Here is a 23,849-nt window from a genome sequence, read left to right as displayed (position 1 = left end):
CTCGCGGCACACTTATAGACATTATTATTTGAAAATATAAAATATCGTGGTATTTTTTTCTGTGATTACTGATCTGAGAAGAAAGCTCGATCACTGGTTTTCACCCGTGGTATATCATTATGCTTATTTTTCATTCTAATTTAAAAATCGAAAACAATAGCAGTGAGATATAGGACTAAGATTTTTAAAAATACACTTTCTTTTTCGAAAACTGTACTTAGCTTTTACTAAGAAGGAAGATTACTAAATAACAAACGAACAAGCAAATCTCTTTTACTTTTAAATTACAAATGTAAGTAATTTGTATGCATGTTTGCTTTGTCGAAAGGATTGAATATTTTAAAATTTCAAGTTACGAAATAGACTGCAACAATAAAGAAGCAATAATGGTCATAACAATGATAACAAATACTGTTTTCAACATTAAAAATGAACAGAAAAGTAACACGGTATGAAACATAAAATTGTAGATTCATAGTAGAGGTTCATAGTAATGTGAAATACAAATATACATTTTTCCTTACGTCTTGCAATATGATTGCTATAGAGTTAATAATTTTGTTTCTATTTCCTCGCGGCACACCAGCGGCCCATTCACGGCACACCGGTTGGGAAACGCTGCTCTAAATCATTAGTGCCACTCTGTCTGTCAATAGATTTTGAAAGTGTAATTAAACGAAGACATGATGTTAGACTTGTCGTGTAAGTCACAAATTTATGTCGTGTACGTCACGTTATATTTGTGGCATATATTTTAAAATAAATAAAGAACATATAATAATTTTCTTTTCGTCTTGTAGCTTGGTATCTACTTAATATATACAAAAAGGTTTAGTTTCCTTGAAGCAATAGAAGAACAGAATTTTCAAATAGTTAACCGTTATTCACAACACGATGTCTCCTACTGTCGTGTAAGTCACGAATATGTTTAGAGACTTGTTTCAGCCATTTTGTTTACATATTCAAAAGCTGCAAATAAAAATGAATGAAGGACTTATTGCGCCTTATTTATAACCTAACACTTGCCCATGAAAATATCTTATAACTTTTCTAATACATAATATTTACTGCCGTCTGGCGTCTTTTGTCGTGTAAGTCACAAATGGAATTAGCCTTATATTAACTATGCTACTTATATTTCCTCATAAGTAAAAGGTAAGATTAATAACAACAAAAATGATTCAAATTACTAAAATACAAACGGATGTATTCAATACTACATTTTACATAAATTGTTTCAGCAGCGAAGAGAAGATGAGCCTCTTCCTTATAATTTTCTTGGCGCCGAATGATGGCTGCCTCACGCAGTTTCTCTCTTGTTCTCGCTGTTCGCGTGAGTCCCACCTACCAAAGTGACGTAATCACTGGTAGGACTGTGATTAGCTGTTGTTGATTGCCAAGGCCATCGGCTGCTTCGACTGCTCGTTGCTGATATACATCCGTTGCGAGAACGTACAACGATTAGTTACACTATTTGTTTAAAGGTAGCAGCCTTTTAAAATAAAAAGGAATTAAATTGTCAGAACCGGGTACTTCAAAATTAATGCACAAATAAGTTTATTACAAATTGCGCCGACTGATCACTGTACACTCCTACGTTAATACATTACTCATAAACTGCCTGTTTTGACCTGTTCACACTGGTCAATTTCATAACTAGGCAACCTAAGGATTGTACTCTACAAGATTATTTATGATTGTATCACAAATGCCAAAACTACAATAGCATTCCGGGAACTTATTGACTTCCCCTCGTATTAATATAGGGTGTTTGAAAAAGAACTCCCTAGTTTTAAGTATAAATTTAATTGGGAAATGAATGAAAACTTACATCAATGAGTACATATCATGAAAGACAATTCCTTCAAGTTTTGTTTAATTATGGTAGACTTCAACGCGGGATCCATTTGTGGCCCTGCACACGTCGAGACGATATTCCACTTCTCGCCACGTATTCACCAACATTTCAGGTGTAACTTCCCAACCGCCGCGACGATTCTCAGCCTGCCCCATACACAGTACCTTTAGGCACTCCTAATTGTAGACTTCGTCTGGCCAATGACTTATTCGGGCTCCGAACACGAGAAACATGGATCTGTTCAACATCTTCAGAACTTCTCGGTTTACCTGGTGATTTTGCTTTTAAAACACTACCGGTTTCCTTGAAAGACTCTAGCCAATGATGGATAGTTTTTCCTGTAGGTGTTTCACCACCATATTGACGTCTAAATTTACGTTGCACTGTTATAACAGACTCAGTTTTCACAAGCCAAATAACACACTGCGCTTTCTGTTGCGGAGTACACATTGTTACTGAGTGAGTTGCTCTGCACTGCACGCCTGCCTGGACTGAACTGAGGAAACAGACGAAAAACAGCACTGGTGCCATCTCAAGGTCAAGCAGACCTGCTAACTGCAGGGGGAGCCACACTTGAAGAGTTGATGAATCGAACACCACAAACTACAATACTGTATGTCACTTTGTACAGATTCTAGGACACATTAAAACCAGGGAGTTCTTTTTCAAACACACTGTATATTAATAATGCATTTAGATCAAGGTATCTATATATAACGTCTTGGTCATGACGGAGTTTATCTGAGAGTAACTAAATTTAATTATTCTAAAAAGTTAAACACGTGGCAAGTTAAGAGATACGGCCAAATTAACGCTATTACCCCACCAATAGATCAAGATGAACCAATGGAAACGAAAAATAAAATTTTATCAGTAAAGTACGTTATTACACGTTACAAAACATACCACTAGTTACATAAGGAAATCATACTTACACACAAATAAACCCAGCCACATTTGTTTGAAGAACATCTTCGTCCAACGACGCTGCGAAACTCACTGCTAACAAATGATGGAGGAGATTCATACCTGTAATCATATTATATTTTACGATAGATTATATCTTTTGAACGATACACAACACGAACAGTGCTAAGGAAAAAGCAAGATAAATAACTACAGTATTTACGCGATTCTAAGACGCACTTTTTTTTGTCGATTTTTTGCCTCCAAAATCAAGGTGCCTCTTAGATTTGAGTTATGGTGCATTTCGAATAAACTTGATGGTTCTTAAGATGTAGAATGTTTGACAGTGAGAAGGAAGATAGTGATGCCGATGACGAAACAGATGATGAGCAGTAACGTGTCAGTGTTATTTTTGCAAGTGTGAGTGCAAAACAGAAGAAAAGAAACAAGTTTAAATAACTGCTGAATAATTATGAGAGTATATATATATATTCCATGTTTATTAATCTTTTTTCTTCATTCTTTAAAATCAATGCAGTGTAGGTTTTGTTTTCATTTACGCCAAGGATGCATCTTACATTAGAAGACTTTTTTTTTTTTTTTTTTTTTTTTCAATTTTTCCTTCAAAAATTGAGAGTGGATCTTACATTTGAGGACGTCTTAGATTCGCGTAAATACGGTAAATGTGGGTACAGAGAAGAATTAAATAAATTAGGTGGATGAAAGAAGAAATTATGACAAAAACGGAGGAGAATAAAAGTGAAAGAAGAAACTAGATAAGGTATTGGAAAAGCAAAAAGACTTAACACAGTTATTTAGAAACTCAGATCATACAAGAATCAAAATAAGAGGTACTACTTTATTATTTAGAACACAAATACTCTACTAAATAGCGGTGGCTCAGTGGATGTGGGTTCACCTCCGGTACGTGGGGTCCCTGGTTCGACCCCAACTCGGGCCACGTGAACTTCGTGGTGGACAAACATCGTGTGCGTGGGTTTCCTCGAGGTTCTCCCGTTTCCTCCCACTTTCTTCACACCACCATTTCCTTCATTTCTCATCATCACTCTCCCCTTTAGCCTACACGGCATAACCGTAGGACGTAAAACTGAAAGATTTTACAAATACAAAAGGTAGTAGTAAACAGACATTTAGCTTTCAAGTCTCGCACATTCGTCAACGGGATATACAATTTGGTTGGATTAAAATTTAGCGTCCCTTTCAGTACCGAGCCTAGTTTATGGCGGAATCCAAAGCATCGTAATGTGTTCAAATGCTCTCCCACAAAACATCGAACTAGCGACCGCGTGCATCAAAGGCGCGCGCGCTAGTTAGTAGAACAGCAGGACAGAGAGAGAGGGAAAAGAAGAGGATAATAAAAAAAAAAGGGAGAGAGAGAACGAGCTCTGATCGTGTTTATCTGTTAGCCAAATATAAAAATTTCCAACAATCTATTTTCACTAATGCTTAATGATTCCATGTACTTATCACCAGAAATGTATTTGTTGATACGGGAAATCAAACTTCACAAAATTTCTCCTCTTCTAGTTTTTTCTTACCCTGATTCACTGCTTGTTGCGTTTCCAGCTTGGGAATATCTTTCTCTCCTTTTTAAAACTATTTTCATGGATTCTGTCAGGATTCGCGTAATATTAACATTTTTCTTTTTCTTTGGAATTTTGATTTAATTTCAGATCTGTAATTACTGTCCATTGTTTATACAGGTTACTAGTTTCAGAAGAAACTTACGTTAATCACCAATTTACATAATACCAGGGGTATAGCCAACAGGTTTATCTAGGAGGGGCTCGTCGTTTTTGACGGGGGGACCACCTACAATGTACAAAGTCAAGAAATTGTGTTACAGCTAGTGATTTTGAGGACTGAAAAAAACGCCAAATTTTGGTTTCCGTCCGGAAAACTAAAAACACTGTATTTCAGCTTTTTTTTTTTTCTTTTTCTCGATAAATATTATGTACCAGGTAGTTTTTATTATACTTAACCAAGAACTACTGCCCCAGACCAAACGTTATGTCTTTGTACATAACTATTTCAATTTATGACCGTGTACACAGAACCTATCTACATGAAACTTATTTTCTTTGAAATTTCACTTAATTTCTTTAAGATTTCCTGACAAAAATATTTATTTATTATTCGTGACTAAAAAACATAACTCAGTTCCTGTTTTACATCAAGTCGAAAAAAAAAAAAAGCGAACGAAATCCAAACTGAAAAACAGAATAAAAAAAAGTTTTTCACCAAATTTTCTATCTGATAATTTCCATGCTTCATTTTGGACATGATCCGTACAAGAGCACTAGATCAATCGATTTTAATAGATGTGGTAGCAAGCTGTGCATTTGGTCATTCCTTATACGGAAGAAATATCATACTATTTTTCGATTGGTAAATAATTTGCCGTAAATTATTAATCATATATAAACTTTATTTTTAAATGACTGAAGCGAGGTAATCTTACAATGATGTTTTAAAAGCTGGTCATTTGGAGAGTTCAGGAAATAATTTGGAGGGGATGGCACCGATGCCCCCGGGGCTACACCCATGTGTAATACACAGAAATACCTGTTATAGCTGGCGCATTTCTTTCTCGTTCTGAGTGTATATTATTATTATTATTATTATTTTTATTATTATTTACCATGGTGATAGCTATGCAAAATTCCCCATTTCTCTTGGAAACTTGCAAATAAACACTATTTAACACTCCTTATATTCAATCAATTGAACTTCGCATTAACCATACGCTGCTCCCCCCTCCCCCCAAAAAAAGGAACCATGGCAAGATATTGTCTTATAACTAGTATTTGCATGTACGCGGGTTATTGGGAAAGTATCTTTGACCGTTCGACGATACAGAGATATATATTTACAATTACTCAAAAATACATTTTGTGATACGAACTCGAACGGTGTTATGTAAATTTGAGTCAATCCACGAAACGGTAGATCTGAGTAAATTAAGTTCAAATTTAAAACAAATTTCTTGTTAAAAATCAGAAACAAATACTTATACATTTTCAATTGTACTATCTCAAAGTATGGCATAAACACATCATCTGACATTTAAAATGAAATGAAATATTTCAGTTTTATGTCCCACAGTTATGCTGGCTAGGCTAAAGGAGATGACGATGATGAGAAATGAATGAAATGGTGGAACGAAGAAAGTGGGAGGAAACGGGAGAACCCCGAGAAAACCCACGCACATGGTGTTTGTCCACCACAAAGTTCACTTGGCGTGATCATCTGACACTGGTTATCAATATGATTGTTAATACTTTACACGAGAAAGAGGCATAAAATGAGGGTTGACTGTTTTTTGCATAACATCATTTCATTGATCATGAATTGAAGAAATGTATTCAACCACTACTGCACGTTTTACGGCAACCTGTATTATGAAATTTAAATTTAATGCACTAGCATGGCATAAAAGTTAAATAAATGACTATAAATAGTACCAGGATTACAGCTTGTAATAACGGTGAACATAAGTGTAGTACTTCGAACAAAAAGGAAATAAATGTTGAAAGGTTTGTTATGGGCTAAAGAACGCCGTGACGATTTCTGGTGGAAAATGAAATTCGGAATTAATTTGAAAATTTAGTGCAAGTCATTTCGATTTGGGGACAACTCCTTTAAAAAAAAAAAAAAAAAAATGTTTCCGAATTGATTTGATTTTGAGTTTAACATCCCTTTCACCAGCGAAGCTAAATGAAACTTGGATATATACATTAACGTTGAGTCCGAACATGAGCTCCCGTCGGGAATCGAAACTAGGTCTCCAACACCAAAGGCACGTACGTTAACCGCTTAGCCACAAGCTTTAATTTCTACACTGAACAATACACCACGGTCAAGAGTGCAAAAATACTGCAAATTTTATAATTGAATCTATTGGAAGTCGTCATTCATAGTCGAACTTTATAGGTACCTCACGTTCATGGCAGGGGGCTGATTCAAACGTATGATGTACTTTAATAATTTCTGCAAATAATAGTTGCAAATCAGAATGGGAACCGTTCTCGTTTGCGCATAAAGACATTGAACGAAGTGCAAATCATGCGACTTTCTGCTAAATAGATCCTCATTGCCGAATTTTTTAGGTATCGTATGTTCATTCTAGGGGCCTGATTTCAACCTATTATGTACTCTAATGTCCTATATAAACAATATTTACAAACCAGAATGATGATCGTTTTCCTTTGAGAGAAAAAAAAAGTAAAAAAAAAAAAAAATGTGCTTGGTTGCTTTTCACCGTTACCTCTGTCGTTCGGTATTTGGCGATTGATAGATACATTTAATTTTCTTTCCGTATAGTCTCCATTGATCTTCCTTTTCATTGGTGATTGCGACATGTTCCTTTGCAGGACCATGAGTTTCTGCTTATGGACAGGATTTCGAGCGATTCTTGCCTCCACTTACTTAATGACACCTGGTGTCCTAACGGAGTGAGGTTTACCAGTGCGGGACTCAACAGATGATTTTCCGTTATATCGCTGTATGGTGCGATAAACGAATTTTCGTGTAATGTTCAGTTTCTGCAGTAACTTCAAGATGGTTGTCGGAGATTGTCCGCACTTATGTAGGGCTAAAACTGCAACACGATTCTTCTTTCATTCTTTCTCCACTCCATCTTCACTCTACAAGAAACACAGGACAATAATGGTGTTTCAAGTTCAACCAGCATTAGGGTTCCGCAACAATGCTAGATTATTTTCATACATCGTTTCTGACTACTGGCATTTTTCGTACATGTTTGAGACAAAACTTTTGACCAGACTGTGTTACAATTGTAACAGTGTTGTGTTATAAGAGCACATTCTACATCACCAAATTCAGAGTCATTTGATAAAAACCTATGGCCTGCCAGCAAGAATCATGTGATTGATTCCAATGATTCATGATTCTATATTATAAACATAAGTACAAGTCTTATGCTACAATCCCCCCCCCACACACAAATCATCCTATAGCATAGTTTCTTCATTGGTTGTTGAATGTTTTCTCTTATGTATTTCATAAGGCAGGATCTTTATATGGGATGCTACCGTCAAACAACGCTTCGCTTTCACAAGCGTGAGCAGTAGGTCACCTGGCTCTTGCTGACCACATTATGCCTAGTATCCAGGGTTGGCAAAAATCATGGTTTTTATTGAAAAAACCAAAGAATCGTTTTTTTTTTTTTTTTTTTTGTTGTTGTTGTTGTTGTTTAAACCCGGTTTTTTGGTTTAAACCAATTTTTTTTGTTTAAATAATTTGCTCTATGTATTTATATCACATATGGATAGAAATAAGTTTGTTTCGTCTTGGTGTTATTATGCAATAACTTGGTTATGCTGGAAGAGGCCACATACGCTTAAAGCGGGATCCAAATTGCTTCTCGGCTTACATCCGAGAGAAACTGTCTTCCATTTGAACTCGAAACGGGGACTAATTTGCCACAAATGCGATACGTTTGCCAACTCACGAAGGACTCCTGATAAAAATACGTTGTACTGATCTTTACTTGATTATACTTGTTAATATAATTGTCAAGAGTCATTTCAGAAGGACAAAAACATAAAACAGCTGCACAAGTGAAACCATTATACTGAATTACATATGGGCAATTTCAAAATACTGCAGAGTACAGAAGAACTAATTAAGTCCAAGTAAGTTCACTACGACTTTTATTAATTCAAATTAAAGAAATACGACGACTTAATTTGCATACCAGTAAGAAAAGTGAATAAAGATACGAATTATTTGAGTCCAATTTGGCTCTGACCCATTTATAGATAAATAGATACCAAAGATACTTCTGATTTCAATAAATGCCTCTCGTGGGGTTTGTATAAAACCCCCCCTTCCCAAAAAAAAAAGTACTGCATAAACCTTATTAAAACGAAATAATATTTAGAATTTTTCTTTGATTGCAATGCATAACAATAATAACAAACCATAACAAATCACAAAAGAAACATTCATAAACTTTATATATATATATATATATATATATATATATATATATATATATATATAACGAAAGTTGCTTTTGTAGGATAATCTCTTTGAGTAATGAATGGGGGATGTAGGTCTGAATATAATACGAATAACATACGTGAGTGAAACGTGATAACGCACAAATATGTATTAGTATTCATCACGACTTTACGAACACTTACACTTTTACGAACATTTTTCGTTGTTTGGTTTAAACCAGCCAGCCCTGCTAGTATCTTAACAGGAGGCTGGAAGTTTGGTCACTAGATAGTATAATAATACAAAATGTTGCTTAAATTATTTTTTTGTTAAATATAGAGTGTCATTTTCTTTGGCCAGCTGTCAATAGAGTGTCATTTCTTTTACTTTCGTTGGTTAACTCAAATTTCAATAACAAAACCATCCACTTGTATCTGCTTCTCTACATAGCTGCCTTGGACGTCCAGACATTTGTCATATTTCAGGTACGCCTCCATCGTACTAGGTTGTCACCTGATGACTCAGCCAGTCCAGGATAGCTTCGTTCACGTTCTCATCACCTGCAAAGCATTTACCAACAAGACTCTCCTTCATCTTCGGGAACAGGTGATAATCCGAAGCTACCAGATCGATAACGTAGGGTGAGTGCTCAAATATGTCTCAGTGGGATTCGTCAGGCGGACGTGCATTATCATGGATCAAACTAATGCCTCTGCGGCATTTCTGAATAGCCCACCAACGAGTAGCACAGTAAACAACGGCATTAATGGTTGCGTTATGGAGAATCGATGAGAAAAGTCCCTTTAAAGATCCCACAAAATAGTGACAAATCAGCTTCTGGGATCTGTACCTACGCAGTTCGTTTGCATAACTGCACTCATAGTATATATATATTTAAGGTTAAAGTCACAATGGCATTCCATAACTGTTGTTTCCTTGTGCGTGTTTTGTGCGAAATTCCTTTCATCGCTTGTGGTTACCCGGTGAACGAATGCGTTGCCATCTCCCTCGTAAGGTTTCAAGAATATCAATCCAGCATCTCTCGAATGATATGGTATACATTTGTTTTGGCAGCATCTGTGACGACAAGACGATTACCCCGATCTCTGCATATCATGTTAATTTGGTCTGACATTCTTGAATACTAAACACCACTTCCTGACAGCTAGCCTCGTTCATTACATCTTTACCACAGACTGAAACAAGCCTCTGATGAATGCACAAAAATCTCGCGTTTTCTGCAAATCACATTTTGTATTTCAGTCGGCGGCATTTGCTATTATCACAATTTGTTACACTCACACCGCCAATTCTCCCCGGCACCAACTGTACCAGGTTACTATTTATACCCAGCTGGAGGCAGCGAATGTATAATTAGCTCCCATGAAGCAACTGCGCGTGCTGAATGCGAAACGTTCTTGTCTTCCCGAATCACCCCACTTAGTTAGGTAGTGTTTTTCGACTTTGCCCCCTCCCCTTCTTTTTTTTTCTTTTACCAAGATGACATGCTACCGTTTATATAAGGAAAACATACTTCCTTTTTATCACCCCGTTCTCTCTCTGCAAGTCGTATTAGTTTCAAAAATTGTGTTGTCCTTGGTTCGATTTTTTTTTCAAATCTACTGCCGTACTTTAACGAAAGTTGCCAAATATATAACATAGAACATGTAGTAGATTTCAGCATACTTGAACCTAGATCCCCAATAAGGATGCCGTTTTTTTATTATTATTATTATGGTCATTTTTAGAAAAATCAGTATTTCTCCTTAATTTATGGATCTGACATAATCGTATGGTATTATTCGAAAGACTGATTCATCCTAACTCCAATGACGTACGAACCATTCATTTAAGATAATTAGGGTATGAACAGGAACTTCTGAGTCTTTCTTTATATTTCTTTTTCTTCTTCTTATTTAATTTTTTTGGTGATGCAGGAAAGAAAGTGAAACGATGTTAAAATTATTCTTTAGCAAATTTCCAGACAGCTATTGTTCTACGAACGTCTGCAGGTTTTTTTTTGTTTTTTTTTCTTTCCTTTCCTTAAATTCAAAGTTTTGAAGATAAGCCGCCTCAAATATTCAAATAGTCCTGAATTTCAGAAATTCATGCTTGGGCGTTGATACACTTACAAATACTACAAAAAGACTTAAGGAATGTACTTGTGTACTAGAATTTAATACAATTTACCTGGCTGGACTGCAACAAGTTTAGTCATGTTATCTTCTGCCTTCATTCCCAGTGGCATACAGGAATCTGGCAGCGAAGGGGCACCAATTTTGTAGATACGAACGTCGCTAAAACGGACGTCAAAGGAATGTGGGTACAAAGGAGTCTTCAATCCATAAAAATACTCTCTCACCCTGGCATCGCGGGCCTCTGCCCTTGCGGAAGAGCTTCGTTCCACTACCTGCAAAAGACAAATACAACGAAAATAAAATGAAATCTTTGAGTTTAACGGCCCACGTTTACGTCTGTTAGGCTAAAGGAGATTATGATAAAAGCAAATGAATGATGATGGAAGAATTGGTGGAATAAGAAAGTGGGAGGAAACAGAAGTACTCCGAGAAAACCCACGAGCACGTTGTCTACCACAAACTTACTTGGTCGGGAATCGAACCAGGGACCCCATGCCCCAGAAGTAAGTGCTCTACCACTGAGCTACCGTGACCCCCTCAACAAATAGAATGAAATAGGTCAATACGCAACTATATCACTTTATCTTATAATCAAGCTCACGGAACACATTGTAGTATAATAATTAAGCACTAAATTTATCTACATCTAAAATTTTTATCTTCATCCATCAGTTTCTTTTTTATACATTAAGGTATAGGCGAGAAAACTGTACTAACAACCGTAATGTTTCGGCGTTCTTTGGCACCTTCTACAGCGGATAATCATTTCCACACATCTACTGAAGAAGGTGTCAGCGACTACGAAACAGTTCACTTCAAAGCACATTAAATATTAGATGCTAAAAACTTGATTAACTTAATTATACAAAAAATGTACATATTACCGTATCATCTATATCAAGATATAACTGTACAACACCAACAAAATGTTTTCTGCTCTAACAGAACAATTTTGTTTTCCCTAGTCTGACCATAAATACTGTCATAAAAATTGCAAATCGGAATCGAGCGTTTATACCTCATAGACTTTAGTGAATTCGCGCCTCTCAGTAGTTTGTATATTTTTCATTGTGTAATTCATGTTTCTTTGCAGGCCCGTCGGATCATAGCAAGGTACTGTGAGACTTCCACTGTACGTGACCGCCAAAGGTGAGAGCGACCACGGAGGAGTAGAACACCACAAGCCACCCAGGCTGTCAAGACAGAGAATTCGTCGAAGGCCCCTTCGGATGTAAAAAATTATGTTCGGGAAATGAACATTCCGCAAAGGACAATATCAAGGATATTCAGAAGTGACCTTAAGGTCCCTTTTCGCTGATCAACGGGTGTGACGTTTATTCTATAGGATGGCGATTTAAGGAGAGCAAATATTACATTAGATAGTTATTAACTGAATTTTTTTTTTTTTTTTTTTTTAGCGTTAACAACGAAACAAGTTATTATAAACAATAGTTTTTTTTTTTATTGTTAATTACACATAGGTGAAAATTTAAAGAATAACTTTAAATTGATAAGCAAAACAAAATTTTAGCATTATTTAACATGAAAATTAATTGAACATTTTAAAATTTTACTTATATTAATATATTGTATTATGCAAGACAAGGCAAAGAATATGAGGCAGTACTTTTTTTATACGCATATATTGTAAATGAAATATATAAATGGAAGTTGATATTTATTAAAATAACATATTTATATATTTTAAAATGAGAAAGGCATTATTATTATTACAATCATAGTTGTTGATGTTTTACATATACGTATATATGAATGGATGCAGTGGTTATATATTTTTAGTACATTTTTTTTATTGCAGAGATATTTGAAATGGTATTTATTTATTTATTTTTATTATTATTTATTTATTTATTTATTGGCGTTCAATGATGGCTGCTTTTTGCGGTACACGGGACATTTCCTAACTCCTTCACTGAAAGCAAACAGGAAGGTGAGATGCAAGGCCCTGCTTCAGAGGTACGCACATGGAAGACACAGATCAATTCTTTTTCTGATGAGAAAATTTTCAGCATTGAAGAACACCTCAACAAACATAATGACAGGGTATATGCTCACACATCTAGAGAAGCTTTTCCAGTTGTGAAAAAGGTTCAGCAGGGTCACCGTCACCTCCGTCCTTGTTGATGGTTTGGTGGTGGTGGTGAGGGTGTCGTATGACGGGGTCACAAAGTTGAAATTCTGCGAACAAGGGCTCAAAACAAGTGCTCAAATGTAACGTGAAAAAATCTTGGAAGTAGCTGCAAACCTTTAGGCAACACACTCTTTGCCAACAAGCCGTGGACCTTCCAGCAAGACTCTGCACCGGCCCATAAAGCTAAGGTGATTCAAACATGGCTGGAAACGAATGTGCCGGACTTCATTTCTACCAGTGATTGGCCCTCGGCTAGTCCAGATCTCAATCCTCTAGACTATGTCTTGTGGTTTTGATTAGAGGATATGGCTTCTACCAAACGCCACCCCAATTTGGGGTCTCTCAAATGTGTCCTCATCAAAGCAGTGGACAGGTTTCCGATGGTGTCTACAGCCATTGATGACTGGCCACGCCGTTTAAGGGCTTGTGTTACAGCGCATTTTGGTCATTTTGAGTAACGTCTGCACATTTTGTATGTGAGGTGTATGCACTTCTTGCAAGTAAATTTATTTCTCTAGATCTTCTTTACATCAGGATTGCTCCTTCATGTGACAGTATTTATGGCAAGACTAGGTATTATGCGAAACCACCAAATGCGCGTATTTTCATGAGAATATAATTTTAGTACTTATTTTACCATTACTTATTTCCTCTATAGTTAACCCCAAGGTACTGTTACCAAGTAAAAATTATACAAGTCCCTTTCGAGAAGCAGCCCCCTCCAGAGGTATACCAGATACAGAATCTCACATAGGGATAAGTATGCCTATTTTTGGGTTTTGTTTTGTTCTTTCTTTGACCGAATGGTCAGGGCTTACTGGCCCTTAAAGAAGCGTACTTAATTTCCTGTTCCGGTCTGAAGTATTTAAAAATCCACGATTCTTAATTTCTGCGGTTTCACCTAAAGTGTGTGTCGATGGTATCGCAAGAATAGCATACGCCACTAGAATTTGGACAGCCTGTGTATGTTGTCAATGGTGCGGCTCAATAATGAATAAATAAAAAAAAAAAGGAAAAGGAACTAAATAAAAATAACTATTGTGAAGTATTAATAAAAGTAAACATGAATAAGACATTGCAAAAAAAAAAAGAAAAAAAAGAAAAAAAGAAAAATGTAAAAAGAATGAAAAAAAGCATTGTTTGTATTGTGATTAGTACTTGAATGTATAAATTTTATTTTATTTTTTTATTTTTTTTTCCTCAAGTAACTATGGTAAGAACGAAGAGCTGTAAATTCAGTCTCCTCTTGCTTCAAGAACGCAGCCGCGTGACGTCATACAGCCGTGTCTCTTGTTTTCGTTACGAGGAGCTCGCGGTAGCAAAGTTGAGTTGAAGTCTAGGATTGTAACTGGAAAGATCGAATCGGAGTTATTTAATGGGTACCGATTTCCCCGTGGATGAACGGAATTACATGTAACAAAAAATATTCCACGTTAATTTCGCTTTCTTGTTCATCGATGAGTTTGTTAATTTAAATGGTTTCTGCAAGTTTGAAATCGAGTATAGTTGGATTCTAGTGGATTAATTTCTTTGAATTTTTCCTGGTCCGGCCGAAGTCGTTGCTTGAAGCTATTGTAGTTGTACTGAGAGGTATCCAGTGCAGTATTAGCGAATCCTTGAGCTCAACTGTAAAACTTGGTAAGTACAATATTATTAAATTTTTATTGGGTTTTGTTTGGATTCGTTTTTCTGAATCGTATTGATAAAAATGAAAGGTGTCCATAGGATGTGGAACTAGTCCCATTGAAATAGGTTTCTGATTGTTTATTAAAAATTGTCAATAAGGAAGTTGAGAACAAATTTACTTTGGTCGTTTTGTTAGTTTAATTAGATTCTTAATTTATAAAATTTGGCGATAGGATTGAATAGGATGTATTGAGTCCGTTTGATTGCCTTGATTGTCGGTTTAAAATAAGTAAGTTTGACTGCGAAGTAATTTCCGGAATACGTTTGATAATTGAATCGGATTACGATTGAATTTAACGGGTAGAATTTGTTGCATTGCTTCATTTTTTTTTTTAAGCGGAGAGATCTGTACCCCAAATTAACAAAAATTAAACCTAAATTTGAATTGTCTGAAATTACTTGTTTTAGATAAGAAGTGTGGTGTATAACTTCCAATTATTACTGTTGTGGAATTTGTTACTGATATTATCAGAATTAAATTAGCTTGTAAATTAAGTTTCTTTGTTGAGAGAAAATATAAATAACAAATTGTATTTTCTTGGGATTTGTTAAAGTATTTTGTTTCAATAATTAAATTGGTCATTTCCTAGATTTCAGAATAATTTGGGTTAAATTATTTTTTGTTAAGAAATTAGTAATTGAAATACTCCTTGAAGCATCTTTTCTAAAAACGCCCTGCAACACCGTATATTCAACTTCGGACTAATTTTTTAATTACGTTAGTTATAGTTAATAGTAACCGACTGTTTTGAGTAACGGCTGCAAGGAGTGCTACAAGTGACAACGGGAGGTTGCTGGTAAATGCCCCAGGCGGAAATACTTAACTGATATATATTTTCTGTACTTAGCAAACAATTCGAACTTAGATTTTCTACGTTGTACTTCCTTTCAAAACTCGTTTTCCCCTTCAGGTGCTCTTCCAACTGATGTTTATCTCTCACCTTGAGATGCATTTGTTGAAATAGCTTAGCATGCCAAATAAAGTTCACAATCTTATAAGGCAGGGTACCCCCCTGTAACACGTCGATTGTGATAAGATTGCAAAGACATAGAGAACATCGAAAAAGAAGCGACACGTATTTTTTTATATCGGCCGGCAAGTGCATTGAAAGGGCCAAATAGGGGCATAAAAATGGAATTAAAATGAGATTATGTGGAATATAACGGGAACGAGAAGAGATATCGGTAAAGATTAAATGTACGAAATACTACCCGTAGTCGACGCAAGGCAATGAAGTAGAATACACCCATGCGAAGAAAGAAGAAACATCCGGAAATGGACCAATCATGTGTAAAACATTGACGCAATGTGTTACGGAAATGAGGAAAAAGGGTAGTAAGGAGCAGGAAGAAAGAAGAAACGAAAACAGAAAATACGTGTTTTTGCTTTGGGTGCATATGATGCCCATACGCGAAAGAGACGCAGAGTCATCTCAATGCACGAAGATAGGATAATACGCATGAAGGATGCAAACGCCGTTCGGATAGACAGCCAGCGAGACAGTACTGCGCAGTGGGTTGCATATATCGCGTAATGGAAACAACGATGAGATGGATGTTGGAAACGAAAATGTGTGTGGGCAATAGTAACTAACTAACTCTATGGCCTATGGAACCCGGAGGTTCAGTGCCGCGTTCACAAAAGCTCTCCACTGACTTCTATCCTTAGCTAATTGCATCCAGTTTCTACTTTGTATTCCTATCTCTGCGAGATCCATCTTAATATTGTCCTCCCATCTGCGCCTTGGTCTTCATAATGGTCGTTTTCCTATGGGTCTACCAGTCAAGACTTTGAAAGCGTTTCTACTTTCTTCCATTCTAGCTACATGACCTGCCCACCTAAGCCTCCTAGACTTGACGACCCTAACAATGTTGGGTAAACCGTATAAACTATGTAGTTCCTCGTTATGAAGCTTCCGCCATTCCCCATTCTCGTTCCTCTTGGGTCCGAATATTCTTCTCAGGATCAGGGCAATAGTAACAAAAACAAAAACGTTACTATTACTGTTATGTTCTACGCGTATTTTCGTAGTGATATAATGTTGATACTCATGCATTTTTGTTCCCATTACGCGACACTAATCACTAAACAACCTTACGAAACTTGGAAACATTCCGAGGAAATTTAATCTCACTTCTCTTGATATACAGTTTCTAAACCTTTGTAGCCGAAACGTGGGTTTTTCCAAGTTTATTACACGAAATTTCGGTGAAATCTAACAGGATTTTAGTGCAAGGAATTTACATAAATATATTAACAAGGTTTTCGATCTCATTAGTGTTTACCGTGCACACAAAATAGTGCAAGACAAAATTACAAGAAGTGACATGAATAGCCCAGATCTGCTAAGACAGATGTCAGCGAACCGAAACAGCACAGTTAACAGTATATAAAATATTAGACGCAGTAAGTAAAAATGTTTATAAATTATCATAAACACATATCAATTCATATCGTTAAAACTCAAATTTGAAACCCTGGTGGAAAAAACGCCTTCTTCGTTTTACTATTTCCTGCCCTTATGATGCAAGTAAATGAATTTTAATACCTACAGAGTTAATCAGTGTTGTCTATTTGATAACTCTACAGCGACAGCAATTAGCTTTTAGCGCGCTCTTTGCATCGTGCCGTTACGAAGAGAACAGAAGCTGTTGTTAAAGAAGAATCAACATCTGAAACCAAAAAAACGGCAAATGTGAGTTAAATAGCTCACCAGTAGTTTTACAATCTTGAATGAATATCAGAAATGGTGTAGCCACACTAGGGCTGACTCCAGAACCAGTTCAGAGTTACCACTTATTTGAGCACGAATTCCCTGATTTTGGAGGTTTTTGGAGTCAGGATTTAGAAATTCCCAAGTCTATGTATAAACTACAGAAACTATATTTTTTTCCAAAAAGGAGATTTCTCATTTACTATCTATGTAAATATGTATAGTGTGTGTAGGTAGAGAAGTATAGCAAAACAAATTAATTTATTTTTAAAATATTCCCTACCAAATAACCGAGTAAGGCAAAAAGAAATGGGTTGTGAGAACTAAAAATCCGTATTTACAATTCCCTTACTTTACCAGGTCGTTTCAGTTTTTCATAAAGTTCCCTGGCTTTTCCCAGGGGCTTCTTTTAGTTTTACATAAAAATTTCTTGACTTTTTCAGAATTTTTTGCGATTAAGCTGAATTCCCTGTTTTTTCCAGGTAAGAGGAAACCCTGACTCTGTACTTTGAAGGAGCATAGGCACCAAAGTCACTACGAATTGAATTTCAGTATTTGAAGCTAAGAAGCCTTTTACTAGGTTCAAAGCAAAATTGCTGCCATTTGTCTTCCAATCTTTAGTAATTTGAAAATAGATAAATATGTGTTAATTCATAATTGGTTGCTTTGGAGTTTAACGTCCCTTTTCAGAAGTGAGGCTGCGAGACATGAACTTACAGCTTAACGTAGGGCTGTTGTTAGCCACCGAAACCCGGACCTCTCGCACCGAACGCCCGCATGGTAATTACGTACATATCTGTGACGAGACTCCAACTCACAACTAATCAAATACGCTGTATCGTACGTAAGAATTCACTAGAACCGACCTCAAACATTGTGACACTTCCTTACTAAGACGACACTACACAAACTAGCAGTACCCCTGTTTGTATAGCTTAACTTCTATGAGACTAGAGAAATCGAAATAAGTTGTACTCACCCCTCCACTCTTTGGCAAAAATACAACCTTCACGAAGGACGGCATGTCCCGAACTAGTTCATTGAATAGACGTTCTTGATCCAGGACCAGTATCACATCCACTTCAAACGCCAATGCAACATGGGTAATCTGTTTGTATCCTTCACCTTTAATCCAGCCACACGTGTTAATAATTACACCAGAAACGCTTGCTGGAAAGGCAAGAAGATATAACATATCACTTAAGTTTTAAATTTCCAAAGCTAAATTGAATTCACAATTACAGATATAAGCTCTAGGGTCTATTTTTTTAAATACCTCACGCCTTGCAATACGAATGCTGTTGTTCTTTTTTAATATTTAATTTTCCTCATCTCTGAGCATAATATGCATGCATATGCAATACGAGTAGAAATTATCACTTTAATTCCACTGAAAAATTATCTTGCCTTGTAAGAAAGAAGAAAGAAAGAAAAAAAAAACGCCCCCAAGAACACTAGAAACATTCTTGTCAATTAATGCAACACTTTTAACTGAATCCATTCACTTTCTTGAACTAAACTCCTTTCCGTGAGACGTTGTCGAAACAATATTTCAATACCAGTTACCCTACAAATCCACTTTAAACAAATTATGCAGTTTTTATGACTGTCATTTCCTTACGTGTCACGACTCTTCTACAAATCTCTATACACTTCTACATAATTCTACAAAGGAATTAATGTTTAAAAACCACTAACAACACTATCACTACAGTATTACTAGCTTCAAAACAGTGTATTTTTGAAATTTTTACTTGAGAAGATGTGCTCTAAAACAATTACTTAAAAAAAACATACTAAACCGAACACACCACCTACTGAGGTGAAACGGATTCTGAACTGTACTTTCATTAAGCTCTTCACTATGACACTAGCACGACGATAATACATACGAGGCGTGTTTTGTGAGTGAGTACCGTTTTGCTATATATACAGGGTGTTTCCAAACAACATCAACAATGTTTGGGAGATGATTCCTGACACCAAGATAAGACAAAAAGTATAGATCAACCTGGGTGCATAAATGCTTCCTTTCGGAGTTATAGGTTGCCGAAAACATGAAAGAATTGAACTTTAAAGGTCCATAGCTCCAATACTATGGGACCTACCGTAGTCGGGTCGGAACTAATATGTGAGCTATCCAAAAATAAATGTTTCAGAATCGCAAGATACTCACACAACGATTTTTATAGAGGGAGTTTGGATACGGGCATATAATTTGAAGTACTCACCAACTACCTCTATAAAAATTGTTGCGGAAGTACCACAGAATTCTGAAATTTGGATATTTGGATGGGGCACATAAGTGAAGTATTGACCCGACGACGGTAGGTCCTATAGTTTTGCAACTATGAATCTTTAAAGTTTTTTTTTCAACCTATAACCCCGAAAGGAAGCATTTGTGCACCCAGGTTGGTCTATAGTTTATATATATATATATATCAAATATGCTTTTTTAACAATTTTATTGTTACATGAAAGCCTTTACCTTAACCTATTTTTCTACATAGTTTTCACCAATATTAAGGCACTTGTCGTATTGTACGTTTTCGTCAATTTTCTACACCAAGTTTTCAGTGACGATAGGCCATACACTTCGTTCCTCATCATGAACATTCGTGTGGCCATCTTCAAAAACTCTAACCCATTTTCGTACCATTCCTTCGTTTATAATGTTTTCTCCATACATTTCACTAATCTGGCGATCAATTTCAGCCGCTTTCACGCCTTTAGCCCTAAGAAAACGAATCACAGCGTATTTCACAGTCGGCGGGGGCATCTTAACTACTCACGAACAAATGTAAACACGGTCAAATGTTTCTGTAATGACGTCTGTGGTTTGCCAACAGATGTAGGTACACTCATGTCCAAAATTATTGTCGCATGTCTATAAATATGTTGTTGTAGGAATATAATTTGATAACGAATTCGCCCAGTATTTCTTATAATGTTAGTATCTATATAATCGAAAAAGACATGTAAGTGGCAAATTTCATGTCAAAAGAGCAGTAAATAAGAATAACACGAAAATAAAACTTTCTTGTCCATTTAGCAACATTTTGTTTTACTCATTCTAATTATCGCATTTATAATTATTTTCCTATGAAATTTACCACAAATATATATATTTCCCGATTATACACATAGTATCAGTATTAAAAGTACCCTACAAAATCATTATCAAATTGTATTCTTACAAGAAGACAGTTATAGATATGCGACAATCATTTTGGACATGAGTGTACACAGTACGCATGAGCAGGATGTTGACCACGCGCTGCAGCAGCCGAATTTCAAAACGATACTTACTTATCAAACAAGCCTAGTAATGTGGTCAAGGCCTGATTTCCATATTTTGTGCCTATTAGCCCTAGCGAAATTGCCGCCCTTTTCTGCAGATCCACCAAACAACTGACCAAACCACCATAATAACAAACTGACTTATGACAATATTTGCTACGACTAATCTGCTACAATATTATCGTAGTCACGGTCATTTAAAAAAAAAATAAATAAATAAAAAAGCTTTTGATTATTTTATTGAGTACAACTTGCTTTTTATCTCAGATCAAAACATAAATTAAATATTTATGTAGAACGACAAACAGGAACATCAATAAAACTGCTGCAAAGCTGATTAGTTAGGTCTCAAAAACGTTAGAACTGATCTAATTGGCTCCATTATACACTTCGTCTGTTAGTTATTATTATTTTTTTTTTCTCCTGCTACGCAATGCCCTAGTTCATTTGGATGCAACAATTCTTTTAAAAAAAATAATTAAAAATCATAAATTTACAATGCTCATGCTGACCGGATTTGTCCTCTAACGACATGTTTTGACATCATGGAAAAGATTTAGGTGTGTAACTGATCTTGTAAACTCTTCCAATACCATGAAGATAATAATAATAATAATAATAATAATAATAATAATAATAATAATAATAATAATAATAATAATAATAATAATAATAATAATAATAATAATAATAGCGTACACAAACTTATTATTTTTGTCTATCACTTTCGTCATAATGCACCAAACTATATGAAAGACTACAATTCTTGGAACAAACAAAAAAGGTTTAAAATCGAATACCTTTTCTATTAGCTTGCATTCTTTCCTGAATTACTTCAGCCAGGCGAGATACAAGCATATTGTACAACGCTACATTCGAATCGCCTGCTTTATGTCCATAGTGATAGACTAATGGCGCTTGTTGAGAAAATCCTTCCTCAACAGATGCTGGACGCTCAACGAGTAGTGCTCCTGTGAATGAAGAGGGGAGAAGAAAATAAGTTATAAAACTACCACCACATAAATTCACACTACTAAACTCATGTTTTAAAATCATAAATAATTAATTAAATTATTCGATTACACCAATTTCAGTTTTTAGAAAAATAAGTACATAAGAATGAAATAATGAAAAAAATAATAAATACAAGGCACTGAATTTAGAAGGGATTCGAACCCTGATGCCTCGCTTCCCCAATAACTTATAGTGATCTTTATTATAAGCCAGTTTTTAGAACATTCATTTTATTTTGTGCGGTCAGTTTAAAGAAGTGCATTTAATTTTCATTTTTGCATTTTGTTTCATTTTACGTTACAATAGACTCGTTTGTTACCGTTTGAACTAGTGGTGGGCACAAAAGCCGGTTTTTCGGTTTCCGAAAATTTTTGAAAATCGGTTTCGTCGAAACTGGTTTCGGTTTACAAAATCCTAGGCGCAACTTGTCAGTTCTGACATCCCCAATGTTTCGATTTATTCGCATATTATCTGAGCTTTTGAGCTCACAAGGGACGGCTGCACAATGTAACTTTCAATATTTTCTTTTCTTGCGGCTGTTTGTGGAGAGGTTGGAACAAAACTTCGTTTCGTTTGAGTCGCATCACAATTTGCATTGTTAACAGAATTTGTGTGCGAATAGCTTTATATGCATTCAGGTTACTATTAGCGAAGCTGTCAATGCACGGGTGCTGGACGAATTCCAAGTTCGATTCCCGAGCTTGGTTATTACGCTTGTTTCTTTTCCCATCCTCAGTAAGCATATTAAACTGAGGTAAGAGACAGAGAAAATTTGGTGTGCTATATTCAAATTATTTTATATTCAAGAAAGTATCAATTGGCATAAAAGAAAAATCGAATAATACAAAATTCTAATTCTGGACTTACGGGGACACGAATGCCGATCTTCTACTTGTCCGGGCAGTTGCACTACAATTCAGTTACCACAAGGGTTGCCAGGTATTTCAGAGGAAAAAAGATGATTTCATGATTTTTATTGAGGGGAAGGGGGAGGAAGGAAAATATGTGATATTCAGAATTTACATATAACCAACACACACATGGTTTACCATAGTACTATATAATAATATTTCTTGGAAACTGGGTCAGTTTCATTAAAATCATTACAGCACACACACACACACACACGCGCGCGGAAGTATACTACAATTCTTGGTAGAAGCTCATATGATTCAGATTACATATAAAGCTGTACGTCCTCGTTTCATATAGCCTCGATGTTAAAAAGGATGCTAAAATCTAATCAATTAGGTATATTACACAAATTTCTGTTACCTTTTAATTGTACATTGCTTGACAAATGCCAAGGAATGGTGCAATTTTTCTGAATAATTCAGAACAGACCCTGAGGGAAGAAATGAAACGCAGTACATATGCAGTAGAGATAGTGTGCAATTATTCTAATGGAAAACAGATTGTACTACATGGAAAAAGACAAAAACGAAGGGGGAAAAAAGCTCTTTAGAGTATGTCCAAACAACCACGCAAAATGGATCTTCCTGGTAGAAGGATATAGATATGATATCCTCGCGGACACTAATGCACATTCTGCATATGTTCTTCATTCTGTTCTCTAAACTAGTGAGGAATCCTTGGGGGATACTGTCCCACTCCTCTCCCAAGGCGTTTGTTAGTTCTTGCACGGTTCAAGGAGGATGAGTTCGTTGAAAAATACGTCTGACAAGGACATTCTAGGCATGTTCAACAGTATTAAGATGCGGAGGGTAAGCAGGCATTGCATACATGTAATGTCTTCACTTCAAGTGTGTCCGATACTGGTACTTCAGCGATCCTGCATGGGCTCCCATGGTCGTCTATAAACAGGAAGTCCGGACCTACCGCACCCTGAAAACGATAAACACGATTCAGAAGAATCTCTCTGCAATAACGATGCGATGTCACGCTACCTCGCTCAAAGATGTGAAGCGGGGTTCCGCAATTGTGCATAATGCCTGCCCACACCATAGCGATCACGTTCATGAACATTCGGTTGTGCATGACGAGTTTCCCGCCCGCTCTCTCCACAGTAACTGTACCCAGAATCATTTGTCACGATGAAACGGGATTTGTCGGAGAACAATAACTCTGGACCA

General features: G+C 36.1%; 1 protein-coding gene across 1 annotated transcript in view; it reads right to left on the bottom strand.

Annotated features, from left to right (window-relative positions):
- Positions 1-23,849, bottom strand: part of LOC145672089 (protein CLP1 homolog) — a 58,141-nt gene that overhangs the window by 5,044 nt on the left and 29,248 nt on the right. The window contains exons 5-8 of the mRNA XM_081741342.1: positions 21,543-21,713; positions 18,422-18,612; positions 10,943-11,162; positions 2,794-2,887 (exon numbers count right to left, since the gene is read on the bottom strand). Coding sequence (XP_081597468.1) covers positions 2,794-2,887; positions 10,943-11,162; positions 18,422-18,612; positions 21,543-21,713 — 676 coding nt within the window. The remainder of the gene's footprint in view (positions 1-2,793; positions 2,888-10,942; positions 11,163-18,421; positions 18,613-21,542; positions 21,714-23,849) is intronic.

This window comes from Thermobia domestica, chromosome 15 (genome assembly GCF_964235325.1).
Source record: "Thermobia domestica chromosome 15, izTheDome1.hap1.1, whole genome shotgun sequence".
Classification (NCBI taxonomy): Eukaryota; Metazoa; Arthropoda; class Insecta; order Zygentoma; family Lepismatidae; genus Thermobia; species Thermobia domestica.
The sequence above is the reverse complement of the archived record's forward strand: the minus strand, read 5'-3'. Positions and strand labels throughout refer to the sequence as shown.